At 39.5% G+C, this 13,977-nt stretch overlaps 1 protein-coding gene across 3 annotated transcripts in view; it reads left to right on the forward strand.

The window, feature by feature from the left end:
- Window positions 1–13,977, forward strand: part of NFIA (nuclear factor I A) — a 401,134-nt gene that overhangs the window by 299,782 nt on the left and 87,375 nt on the right. For all 3 annotated transcript variants that reach the window (XM_005678336.3, XM_005678338.3, XM_005678337.3), the window contains exon 7: window positions 11,138–11,266. In XM_005678336.3, coding sequence (XP_005678393.3) covers window positions 11,138–11,266 — 129 coding nt within the window. The remainder of the gene's footprint in view (window positions 1–11,137; window positions 11,267–13,977) is intronic.

A 13,977-nucleotide genomic window follows, 5' to 3' on the forward strand; every position in this document is an offset into this window, starting at 1 on the left:
CATGAGTTTGAGCAAACTCTGAGAGATAGTGAGGGACAGGGAAGCCTGGCGTGATGCAGTCCATGGGGTCACAAGGAGGCGGACATGACTGAGCAACTGAACAACAACAGAATCCTGACAGTGGGGTGTCTGTATTTACCCTGAAAGGAAAGGAAATCTCAAAAGTCCTGAGACTTTATTGTTGGCCCAGGAACCAGATTTTTTGGTATGGTATTTTCCTTGTGTGTATCCTTTGCTCTCTCTGGTTGTAAATTTTCACTTAACGAGTGAACATTTGGAATACATTAGCGAACTCATCATTTCTTTTCTCCTGAATTATCCATATAATTTTTTACTCCATTCTCCCATTTTTTTCTAAATTGAAGAAATCACTTGTGTCTAAGCCTTTTAAATTACCTGAACTTCTTTATGATGTGATAATTCTTTGGGGGGGGGGGGTCCTTTTAGCTCATTTTAAATGGTTGCATATAGAACAAGAAGGATACACCTCAGAAGCTGTATTAACTTTCATTTTATTCTCTCCATCATAAAAATGATTTTAAAAATTTTTATTCACTGAAAAAGGGTAAAAGTCAAAATAGTCTGAGTGTTTTACCTTTTTGTATTGTTAAGTGTGTTAATCATAATAAATTACTTTAGAATGAACCCTAATGGGTTTTACCATTAGGACACAAATCTAGGCTGAATACAGTATTCACTAACTCCTCCTATCACGCAGCATGTGTTGATAGCCACAAAACAGAATGGTCCTTTGACTGTGGGATTAATCTATCCCATCACGGTCTTTATTTAGCATCACACTTGGAGATGATCTCGTATAAAGTCTAGCTGCAGTGGCCCTAGAATGGTCCTGTTCTTGCTTGGGGGGCTAGAGACTGGGACAGTGCTCTGCATCTAGCAGCTGAGCATCTGGGCTTAAATCTGCTGGTGGTAGTTGACTTGGGAAATAGAGTGCTGGTCCTCAGCTTTTGTTTTGTGCTTGAGAAGCAGCACTGCAGTTTATGCCAACAACGTTAGTCTGGCAGCCATGACTGGTGTATCCATTCCCCACACTGAGACCTGGAAGTAGAAGGGAACCTGAAGACCCGAATGTAGAGAGAACAGTCAGGACGGCGGTTAGCACGTTATTTAGGCTGGAGAAAAATGTCTACATACCATTAATAAGCTCTGTTTTAAACCAGCCTGTGATTGGTTTGTAGCAGTAATGGGCACCTGGGTGAAATAGTATACTGAAGGGAGGAAGAGCTTCGGCTCAGTCCAAATCCTGGCTCCTCCACGTACTAATCTTGTGGCCTCTCGCCCTCCGTGGGACTTGGCTCGCTCAGTTATCCTCCCCCCAAGGCACGGCCTTCTGCCCATCTGCTGGACACTTCCATCAGTAGGCCAGTATGCTTCACTGTCTCCCACTGCTTCCCCCCTTCTCCCTAAAGCTACTGCCCTAATTGTCTGCTTCCCTTTACAAACTAACTTCATGAGAATTGACTATACCGATTGTCCTGCTTCTTCCCTTCCTGTTGATTTTTGTAGGCCATTCTAACCCATCTTCCATGCTCCTCACTCTCACAGAGCTCATTTATTCTCATTATGCTTGACCTCTCAACAGCACTCACCTCGCTCCATCACAACTGTCTTCTTGAAATACTTCTCTTAGTTTCTGTAAAACTGCACTTTTCTATGAGTGAAATGCCTCTACTGAGTTACTTGCTTTGACACCAATGTTAGTAGCTCAGAGGTCTCCCTTGATGTCAAGACTTACTGAATTTTAAATAATTGTGTGTGTTAGCCACATACTTTTGATTAAGTGAGGTATTTCTGCATTATCGTATAGACTAGGCTTGGAGTATATCAATGACTCTTAAAAGAAGAATTGTGACCCTTTCTGTTAATGTCTGCAGGAGGGTATTGAGAAAACAAGGTGTTGAATAGGGAAGAGGCCTGTTGTATATATTAATGTGTATATATTTGCTGTTTTAGAACTTAACATCTTTGTATCATTATCTATTAGAAGACTTCTAAGTCTGTGTGATATTTTTCTTTTGGAGGTTCTGTGTTAGAATTACTGGTAATATATTCAGTATGTTTAAGAAAATCCTAACTGATTCCTACTAAGGCCAAGCAAAACCTTTGGTGTATAAGATAAGGTGATTCTTAGTGCTGTACTTCAGAGTCATTTTAATATTTTGCATATTCTTTTGCAGATGATAATCACTTTTCTTTAGATATCAGAAAGTTCAACTATAACTATATTTTGTTGCCTTAAATAGGACACTGTTTTTATAGTGTACAAGAGAAACTATAGGAGGGAGTATGATATTTAACAAAATAATACAAACCTTAGAGCCTGAGAGACCTGGGTCAGAATGATCACTTAATGGCTGTATGGTCTTTTAATTTTTATTTTATATTGCAGTGTGGTTGATTAACAATGATGTGCTAGTTACAGGTATATAGAAAAGAATGGCTGTGTGATCTTGAGCAAGTTGCTTGATATCCTTGATACCTACTTTCTGTGACACTAAGTTATAGGTAGGTAGGATAATAATCCCTACCATTCTGAGATGCAGACGTAAGGATTTGTAAGTACAGGGTACATAGCAGGTACTCTGTCATTTGTGGCTTTTATTTTTCTCAGCCTGATTTTTGGAAATGATCAATATATAGGGATTTGATGACATCTTTTTAGCTGCCTCGTGGCTTTCTTGAGGCTCCTCGGTGGATGAAGTCTTCTAATAGCCGTTAGATTTAGTATAATAGTTGTTCTGGTAAAGCAGTAAAGATAGGTTGTTGGGAATTCGATCATGATAGCAAACAGGAGAATGTCTGAAGTTAAACATGAACAACTGAACTTAAGCGGCATTTTATGGTCCTCTCCAACCAGCTTACATGTTGGATTTTAAAATGAAAGTGCAGAGTTTGTTGGTTTCCAGATCTTCTCCCAAACAGATTGTGAGTCTAAATGAACAGTATTAAAACTAACCTTTCTTTCCTTTTTTTTTTTTTTTTTGGCCAAGCCATGTGGCATGTGGGATCTAGTTCCCTGACCAGGGATCAAACCCTTGCCCCGTGCAGTAGGAGCACGAAATCTTAACTACTGAACCTCTAGGGAAGTCACCTAACTTTTCTGTTCTCAGCTTTAGTACTTTGAAGAAAGAAACACCAGTTAAATCTTCTCTGACAACTGAAACTACATCACCCAAGCTCCAAAGATAGACAAGATAAGGTCCTGCTGTCTCGAACAACATTAAACAGGGATAAGTTTCACAGGACAGTTGGATTTTTGACTAAGTACTCTAACAAATTAAGCACTAACCCTGACTTTTTACCTCCTTTTAAAAATCCAGCATGTTGTTCTATTGTCAGTGGAAAATGATAGGTTATTGTGATCTCTCTTTCTTCCCCCTTTCCCACTAATGTTGTAGCTCCTTGACTCAAAAATATCTCATTTTAGAAGCTTTCTCAGGCAAAGAACAGCATATTGTACTTGCTTCTCATTCCTGTAGTATGTGCTTCTTGTCACTATAAAATTCTTGGTCAAAGTGTGTGGTAATCTCATGACTCAGGAGAGCGGGGGAGTTAATATTGATTATGATTTTTCCCCTGTGTATTCTTTTTTTTATTTCAGGTTGCAGCAAAAAGTTACCCCCCAAAACTCTTTGATTTGTTATGAGAGACCTCAAGAATTATTTTGTGTTTCTTCATATCATTTGATCACATTTTATTATTGTTATTTCTTGAAATAATCAGGAGAAAATAGAAATTTTCCAAAGTGCTTACACCACTAGAAATAACTTTGAGCCTCTTTCCTAAGAAGATGTCTTACCATTTTCTCTGGGTGAGCATAGGCTAATGGAAAACCTCATTATTAGAACAGACATTAAAAATATTGAAAACTTCTGGATTTCTAGAGATTAGTTAGTGCATAGTAAGCATCTTTAATGGGCTTCCCAGGTGGTGCTAGTGTTAAAGAACGCACTTGCCAATGCAGGAGATGTAAGGGATGCGGGTTCAATCCCTGGGTCGGAAGATCCCCTGGAGGAGGGCATGGAAACCTTCAGTATTCTTGACTGGAGAGTCCCACAGACAGAGGGGCCTGACTGGCTACAGTCCATGAGGTCACAAAGAGTTGGACACGACTGAAATGACTTAGCACCAGGCATCTTTAATATACTTATTACTAGGGTCAACAAGTCTTATATTTTAATATCATGTTAGTCTGCTAATGCTGTATAACAAATTACCACGAATTTAGCTTAAAGCATCACACATTTATTATCTCACAGTTTCCATGGGTCAAGAGTCTGAGCGCTGCTTAGCTGGTTCCTTTACTCAGGAACCCACAAGAGTACAATCAAAATTTTGTCCAGGCCAAATTCCTTTCTGTAGCTTAGGGTTTTCTCCGGAGTGGGGGTGGGGGAGGAGAACTTTTTTTTTTCAATTGCTTTGCTATGTTGTGTTACTTTCTGCTGTGTAATGAAGTGAACCAGCCATATGTATACATAGATCCCTCCCTCTTGAACTTCCCACCCACACTGCCCATTCCACCCCCTCTAGGTTATCACAGAGCCTTGAGCTGAGCTTCTTGTGCTTTATAACAGCTTTCCATTTGCTATCTATTTTTTACACCTGGTATTTTATGTACATCAATCCCAACACATGATTATTGGCAGAATTCTATTCCTTGCAGCTTTAAGACTAAGGTTCTAGCTTCCTTAAAGCCCTCTGTCAGTCACAGCCCTGCTTAGCCCCTCAAGGTCCCTACAGTTCCTTGCCATGTGGCCCTCTCACAGGTCCTTTTTACCATGTGGCAGCTTATTTCTTCAAAGTAAGCAGGAGATTCTCTCTGACTTCTAGTCCTTCTTTTGAAGGACTCACCTGATAGAGTCAGGCTCAGTTCAGTTCAGTCGCTCAGTCGTGTCTGACTCTTTGCGACCCCATGAACTGCAGCCTGCCAGGCCTCCTGGTCCGTCACCAACTCCTGGAGTCCCCCCAAACCCATGTCTATCAAGTCGGTGATGCCATCCAACCATCTCATCCTCTGCCGTCCCCTTCTCCTCCTGCCCTCAATCTTTCCAGTCTTTTACAGTGAGCCAGTTCTTCACATTAGGTGGCCCAAGTATTGGAGTTTCAGCTTCAACATCAGTCCTACCAATGAACACCCAGGACTGATCTCCTTTAGGATGGAATGGTTGGATCTCCTTGCAGTCCAAGGGACTCTCAAGAGTCTTCTCCAACACCACAGTTCAAAAGCATCAATTCTCCTGTGCTCAACTTTCTTTATAGACCAACTCTCACATCCATACATGACTACTGGAAAAACCATAGCCTTAACTAGACGGACCTTTGTGAACAAAGTAATGTCTCTGCTTTTTAATATGCTGTCTAGGTTGGCCATAGCTTTCCTTCCAAGGAGTAAACATCTCTTAATTTCATGGCTGCAGTCACCATCTGCAGTGATTTTGGAGCCCAGAAAAATAAAGTCAGCCACTGTTTCCCCATCTATTTGCCATGAAGTGATGGAACCAGATCCCATGATCTTAGTTTTCTGAATGTTGAGCTTTAAGCCAACTTTTTCACTCTCCTCTTTCACTTTCATCAAGAGGCTCTTTAGTTCTTCTTCACTTTCTGCCATAAGGGTGGTGTCATCTGCATATCTGAGGTTATTGATATTTCTCCCAGCAATCCTGATACCAGCTTGTGCTTCTTCCAGCTGGGCGTTTCTCATGATGTACTCTGCATAGAAGTTAAATAAGCAGGGTGACAATATACAACCTTGACATACTCCTTTTCTTATTTGGAACCAGTCTTTTGTTCCATGTCCAGTTCTAACTGTTGCTTCCTGACCTGCATATAGGTTTCTCAAGAGGCAGGTCAGGTAGTCTGATATTCCCATCTCTTTCAGAATTTTCCACAGTTTATTGTGATACACATAGTCAAAGGCTCTCCCAGGATAATAATCCTTTACTAACTCAGAATCATCTGATTAGGGACCTTAACTATAGTCACAAAAATTCCTTCCCCCTTGCAATATAACAATTTAATCACAGAATGACTTCCACTTTATTCACAGGTACCAGCCATATTCAAGGGAAGAGGATTATGCCAAGTATATATCCCAGGGGAACTTTGAGCCTTTCTTAGAATTCTGAGTACTACAGTGTTTTTGGCCTGTACTTTTACTCATAACTGCCTCCAGAGAACAGAGTCACTGAAAGATTAGAATTTCATATATGCTTGCCCATGTCCACTGAACGCTGTCTGAAATGACTCAGGTAGCTTAAAAAAATGGCTAAGTGGAGAGAAATACAGAAAGTCCAGATGTTAGAAAGCCAATGGCAAGCCAAAATGCTTTTTTTTTTTGTTTTGTTTTTATAGCCTTGTTTTAGTTTCTGCCACGCAACAACACGAATCAGCCATAATTATATTAATACACATATGTCCTCCCTCCCCTCCCCATCCCAGCTCTCTAGGCTGTCACAGGGCACAACCTTCTTTCTCCATTCGTCGCACTCTCTCCCTCCCCAGCTGTGTCTACAAGTCCATTCTCTACATCTGTGTCTCCATTCCTTCCCTGCAAATAAGTTCCTCGGTGCTATCTTTCTAGCTTCCATATATATGTATTAATATATGATATTTGTTTTTCTTTCTGACTTACTTCATCTGTATAACAGGCTCTAGGTTCATCCACCAAACTCATCTCCTATTCTGTTCACCACCATTGGGTTTTTACAGCAATCGGTAGGAGGGAATGTCCCATTGAAACAAAATGAAGTGGAGTGAAAGTTGCTCAGTCATATCTGACTGTTTGCAACCCCTTGAACTATACAGTCCATGGAATTCTCCAGGCCAGAATATTGGAGTCAGTAGCCATTCTCTTCTCCAGGGGATCTTGTTTGAACACAGATTTGCCACATTGCAAGCATTATTGTTTCCCATTCTATTCAGTTCAGTTCAGTCACTCAGTCATGTCTGACTCTTTGCAACCCCATGAACTGCAGCACGCCAGGCCTCCCTGTCCATCACCAACTCCCAGAGTTTACCCAAACTCACGTCCATCAAGTCGGTGATGCCATCCAACCATCTCATCCTCTGCCGTCCCCTTCTCCTCCTGCCCCCAATCCCTCCCAGCATCAGAGTCTTTTCCAATGAGCCAGCTCTTCGCATCAGGTGACCAAAGTATTGGACTTTCAGCTTCAACATCAGTCCTACCAATGAACACCCAGGACTGATCTCCTTTAGGATGGAATGGTTGGATCTCCTTGCAGTCCAAGGGACTCTCAAGAGTCTTCTCCAACACCACAGTTCAAAAGCATCAATTCTTTGGTGCTCAGCTTTCTTTATAGACCAACTCTCACATCCATACATGACTACTGGAAAAACCATAGCCTTGACTAGACGGACCTTTGTTGACAAAGTAATGTCTCTGCTTTTTAATAGGCTCTCTAGGTTGGTCATAACTTTTCCTTCCAAGGGGTAAACATCTCTTAATTTCATGGCTGCAATCACCATCTGCAGTGATTTTGGAGCCCAGAAAAATAAAGTCTGACACTGTTTCCACTGTTTTCCCATCTATTTCCCATGAAGTGATGGGACTGGATGCCATGATCTCAGTTTTCTGAATGTTGAGCTTTAAGCCAACTTTTTCACTCTCCTCTTTCACTTTCATCAAGAGGCTCTTTAGTTCTTCTTCACTTTTTCGCATAAGGGTGGTGTCATCTGCGTATCTGAGGTTATTGATATTTCTCTCGGCAATCTTGACTCCAGCTTGTGCTTCTTCCAGCTGAGCTTTTCTCATGATGTACTCTGCATGTAGGTTAAATAAGCAGGGTGACAATATACATCTTGACATACACCTTTTTTATTTGGAACCAGTCTGTTGTTCCATGTCCAGTTCTAACTGTTGCTTCCTGACCTGCATATGGGTTTCTCAAGAGGCAGGTCAGGTGGTCTGGTATTCCCATCTCTTCCAGAATTTTCCACCGTTTATTGTGATCCGCACAGTCGAAGGCTTTGGCATAGTCAATAATGCAGAAATAGATGTATTTCTGGAACTCTCTTGCTTTTTTGATGATCCAGTGGATGTTGGCAATTTGGTCTCTGGTTCTTCTGCCTTTTCTAAATCCAGCTAGACTTCTTTATTTTTACATATCAAAGAGAACTTTGAAGTAATAGTTTGTTGTTCCAGAAAAATGTGTAGCATTATTTCATAATCTTTTTTAAGAAATCTGATACTTCTAAAAAATATATTGAAATGAAAGTTTTGACTCATTAAGAGCAAGCCAATCAGTCATTCATATGTGCAGTAACTGTATAACAGTTGTATAGCTATTTGGTAAAAGAAATTTTAACAAGGAGTTTATTTTTAACATAACATACAGAAACCAAATTTGATTTCAGAAAGAAAAGCTAGGATTAATGTTGTCTAGTTTTAAACAGAAATCAGTTGACTAGCATTTTGAAACTTCATTTGGTCAATTAAGTATACAGATCAAATTAACCAAAACATACATTATGCATATGGAGAAAATATTAAAGTATATAATAAGGAAAAGTGCTCAATATGAGTCTTTAAAAATTGAAAACATAGTAATTTTGAGATTCATGACAGTCTTGGGGTTCATATTACTTGGCTGCGATAAATTTAGAAGATTATACAGAGTTTGGCTTGTTCTTCTTGTACACACAGTATTTCTTCTCAGTTTAACCCTTTTAAAGAGGATTTGAATTTTGATCATTTTGAATCCATTTACCACCTTCATCATCTTGATGTATATTATCTAAATATAATTTCCCTCCCCCCTCTTTTAAAAGTGGAACTGGTGGGTTTAAAGCATGCCAGCATTTCTGCCCTATTTAGAATGGCATGGGTTGGAAAACATGAACTTTTCAAAGAAGTGACAGCTTTTCCTTGAGTCGAACCATTTGCTTTCTTTAATAAGATTAGTTCAGATACTGCATTTCATCAATTCCATCATCTGAAAAAAATCCTGCCATCTTAAAAGTTTTGACATTTTCATTTTCTATTCTATTTCTGCTCTATGACACATAGTTCAGGCATTTGGCTGAGTTTAAATTAGTGGACTGGTTGGAAGCCTTAAAATGTGTTTGCACAGAAGAAGTTTGAATGAATTGGGAGATTTGTTTACATTTGGAGCTTTGTATATTTTTCCTTTTATTTTTAAATTTGAAATCTCTTCTCATGATGATACCTTAGGTTAGGTTACTTGCAGTGAACGTTAATCCAAAATCTCAATTCATCCTGATGATGTTAGGACATTGGCATGACATGACTTTGGTTACTGATTCAGCGAGCAAACAAATATAGCTAAAGTCACTTAGTGACTTGTTTCAAAAGTCACATAGATATTGATCTAGAATGGATCTGATCCTGATTTGTCTAGTTTGTGTGAAAATCACACGCCACTTCATGTTGTCCTTGTCTGTCTATGCAAATTTACTTACAGTTTGCAGTTTGTTTCTTTTCTGGGGTTAAAGCCCCAAGTTTGGCTCTGTCCAGGCATCTCTTAGTAAAGCCACAAATAAAGCTGAGAACTGTAAAAGTGTTAATAGTTTACATATCTTTTCAGGCCACTTGGTATGTTCTAGACTGCTTGTCAGATAGCCTGAAAATAGAGGCAGGCAAAGCAGGCCTGGTCTCTGTTCTTACAGAATCTGTAGTCACACTTGGAAGGTTGTCTTGTAGAATCTCATTAAGGAAATCTGTGGTCAGAAATAAGCACATGTTTAGAAATAGGCCAAACTAGCTAAGTTTCTGAACAGATGCATACTTACAAAGTGCTTAGAATAGCAATGATACTTAGCAACTACTTGATAACAGTTACATGCTAATATCATTATAATTTTTATTATTTATTTTTCCAGGTCACCCAAATAATTCTCTGGCCATAGACAGAGCATAATACATATGAATATATAAGTGAAATGAGATTTGGTTCTTTGACATGCAATCAGACCAGTTTTGTACTGCAAATTTAAAAGGGCCCAAATTTGTCCTGTGATGTGGAGACTAGGAATCATTTCCTTTATTTTTATTTTTTTTTTTTTAATCTTCTTTATTTTTATTTATTTTTTTTTAAATTTTAAAATCTTAATTTTTACATCCAAGTTTTCATGGTTTTAACTGGCGCCCTACCAAACTGATAGATGCCTCTAGTTGTGTGTGTCAGTGTGGTTGCTGAGAACATTACATTCAGTAATTACAGGGGACAATTTTTGCATGATTTTCTTCCTAGAGCATTTGCTATGCTGGAAATGCTATGAAAAGCTTAGACGATAGTACAAATACTATTTTTAAAAACAAACTTTTATTATATATTCTTAAAATAAAGTAATATATGTTCGTCATAGAAAAAAAACAAGCAGAAAAAAGCAGGGATAATCACTCAAATCCGACGTGCAAAGAGAACTGCTATTATGGTTTATGCATATTTCTTTGCAGTTGTTTCTCTGTACATAGAATACATTTTAAAATGGCATCACAGTGTAATATCCCATTTTGTGATGGCTTGCTGTGTTTTCATCCTATGTCATTAAACACCTTTCCATTGTCATTATTCTTTTACAATATTATTTGCATTGGCTAGGACATCTTTGACCATTTAATTTTTATTTTTTAACTTTTACCTTTTCTTTTTTTCTATTATAATTTATTCACTGGGTGAACAACTGAGTTACCATTGTTGAGGGTTTTTTAAATGTTAAAGCAGCTAAATTATATAAAATGTGCCTTGGCACTGAAATAAAGTAACGGGCAAGATGAAATGACTGCATACGAATCCTCATATGCTTCTATAGCCTTCTCTATGAATGGTCCCAGAGGCCTCTGGCCCAGACAACAACTTTCAGGAAGCCCTGGGAAAGTGGTGTTCCATAATTAGAGAAGATCAGAAACCCTCAAATGGGCTGTGATTTAGGAGAGTAAGTTAAAATCAACTATATGCTGACATCAGGGGACCCTTCTGTTACCTGTTTGTTTCTATGACAAATTCAAACCAATTCAAACTAACTTTCCCATTCGCAGGTAGATTTCTTTTTTTAATTCTTTTAAGTTTGATCTTTTAGGTTGCATAAGCTGGGTTCCATGATTTAAGTGTGCTTATCCATTCATCCTTCCTGCCAGGAATGCCATCTCCAACCACACTGAAGAAGTCGGAGAAGTCTGGTTTCAGCAGCCCCTCTCCTTCACAGACCTCCTCCCTGGGAACGGCATTCACACAGCATCACCGACCCGTCATTACAGGACCCAGAGGTGAGCTGCTCCGCTGGCACCCTTGACTGTGCTTAGTTCATGACCTTGGAACGAGAGTAGTAAAATGAGAGGCAACAAGGACTCCCCCAGAGTAGTTCTGAAGGAAGTGAGTGTTCCAGTATCTTATCCTCAGGGACTGCTTTGGAATTGTAGGGACCCAAGAGATTTGGTATCAAACCCTGATCCTGACCTCTTTCTTTGTTGGTGGAATGTTGCAAAGAGGTGGGAGGTAATTTGAATTAACCAAAATCAAACCTATCTTAAGGGCTTTCCTGGTGGCTCAGGTGGTAAAGAATCTCCCTACTATCTGGGAGATCCCTGAGTTGGGAAAATCCTCTGGAGAAGGGAGTGGCTACCCACTCCAGTATTCTTGCCTGGAGAATTCCATGGACAGAGGAACCTTGTGGCCACAGTCCATGGGGTCATAAAGAGTTGGACACTAATGAGCAACTAACACTTCCTTATCTTAGAAATTCTATGAGAGGGGCACTTGTGTGTGTGTGTGTGTGTGTGTGTGTGTGTGTGTGTGTGTGTTAGGTGAGTTTATTTTTGTGTGATAGCTTGTTTTCATTCTCTCACCCCTGCTGATTCCCCTTTCTTGAAACCTGATTTCAATATGTGGCATTTTGCGTCGAGGTTGTTTGCATCACCGTGTTGACGAGCCGTCTTCATTTACCCCTTTTGAAGTGGTAGATAGTTTGTCTGGTTTTCATTGCAATGTTTTCATTATTTTTGTCTCGTGTGCTTTTAAGTTTATTATTAAAATGTGTCCACAAGAAATATGATTTGTATTTCCCATTAAAGACAAGCTTTAAACCTCAAGAGAATGTCAGCAAATCACTTGACTTGATCTTGTTGCAAGATGAAAATATTTATTAGTTTGTTTATGAAACTCCCACAGTAGGAGTATGAATAATTGTAACCAAGTTTGCTTTCTTCCATCAGATTTTTGTTTAGGTAAGTTTGTGATCTACCAGCTGCTATCATAAAACATCCTAGAAAGTTATGGTCTCTTGTCTACTTTGACATACGCCTGGAGAAACTGGTATTTCTTGCATTAATCTCAATGTGAGTCCCACAAATCTGAATCCGTTTATGAATACTCTGTGTACATCTCAGGGAAATATAGCAGTTTAGAGGGCTGGCCAAAGTACATGTGTAGAAATCACCTTGAAGAAAATAAGTATTTTGACTATTATATGAAGCTGTGTCTCTATCCACAATTTTGAAAGCTCACTTGCCCCATCTTTAAAGATCTTGTGATCATTGATGGAACTTTCTTAAGTGTCCTAATTATTTCACTTGTGTGTAAGAGTGAAAAATAAGTGCATTCCCCCCCCCCAATTTGAAAACCTTGCATCTGACTGGAATTATGTGCTCCGAGAATGAATCTCTTTGAATGGGGCAGTGTGATGATATAATTCTCGTCAGCATTCCTTAAGCATTGAAACTGTGGTGGGAGGTAAGAGATACGAAGATTTAGTTAGAAGACTTTTGGTCTCAGGGAGATAAGGCCTGTATGTTTCTCATCTTTTTATGATCAGGCTGACATGTTCTAAATGCTACATGGATCTTAAAAGCAGAGGTTTCTGTAGGAAACTCTGGAGGGAACTGTGGAGGTTCCTTCATCCATCAATCAAGGATTTACTGAGTGCTTGTCACTGGGCAGGCACTGGGAATTCGGTGGTTCCTGTCCTCATAGAGCGTATTGTCCAGTACAGAAAAATAAGCATTTAGAGTATGTTGTGGAATGCACAGTTACTTTTCACTTTATATCACCTAAAGAATGTTCAAAGGGTAGATATTGTCAAAGTCAAATCTTAAAAGTCACTTAGATGAATGGAGAGCATTCCAAGCAAAGAAAAGACTCCTGGTACACCAGGATTAGGAAGCAGCAACGCCAGCAATCAGGGCAGTTTGTTGAGTTGCCTCTTTCCATTTCTGCTTATCGTCTGAATTTTTTAATGTCCTTTCCAATAAAATGGGGACAGTAGTAATGGCACCCCACTCCAGCACTCTAGCCTGGAAAATCCCATGGACGGAGGAGCCTGGTGGGCTGCAGTCCATGGGGTCGCTAAGAGTCGGACATGACTGAGTGACTTCACTTTGAGTTTTCACTTTCATGCTTTGGAGAAGGAAATGGCAACCCACTGCAGTGTTCTTGCCTGGAGAATCCCAGGGACGGGGGAGCCTGGTGGGCTGCCGTCTGTGGGGTCGCACAGAGTCGGACACGACTGAAGCGACTTAGCAGCAGCAGCAGCAGTACTGCTGAAGGAATTTTTTTTTTTCTCCCAATGTCACATTCTTACACAGAAACTACAATAAAACAGTATTTGTAGAGACTCTGAGGAGTATAAGGCAATGTGTGTATGTTATCACTTATTCAGTAAATACTGAATGCTTTTTATATGTCTTGCCTTAAAACTATAGATCTAGAAATGATTTTAGCACTTACCCATAAGTGCCATGATTGGGAGCTTCTTCATGCTAAACAGTTAATCACATTTGCTAAAATGATCCACACTGAGTTGAACCAGAGGGGACCTTCTTATTCTACAGAACTGTGAGTTTTGGTCTTCTATTCATACTCATGGGATTGTTTATAAGGAAAAGAGAAAGATGCCCAATTTAAAAATTATGGAACAATTATGGAATTCCGAAGAATTTTTTCACCAGACTTCAATATGGTTCACAGCATCCTCAGGTCACCT

This window comes from Capra hircus, chromosome 3, assembly GCF_001704415.2.
Source record: "Capra hircus breed San Clemente chromosome 3, ASM170441v1, whole genome shotgun sequence".
Classification (NCBI taxonomy): domain Eukaryota; kingdom Metazoa; phylum Chordata; class Mammalia; order Artiodactyla; family Bovidae; genus Capra; species Capra hircus.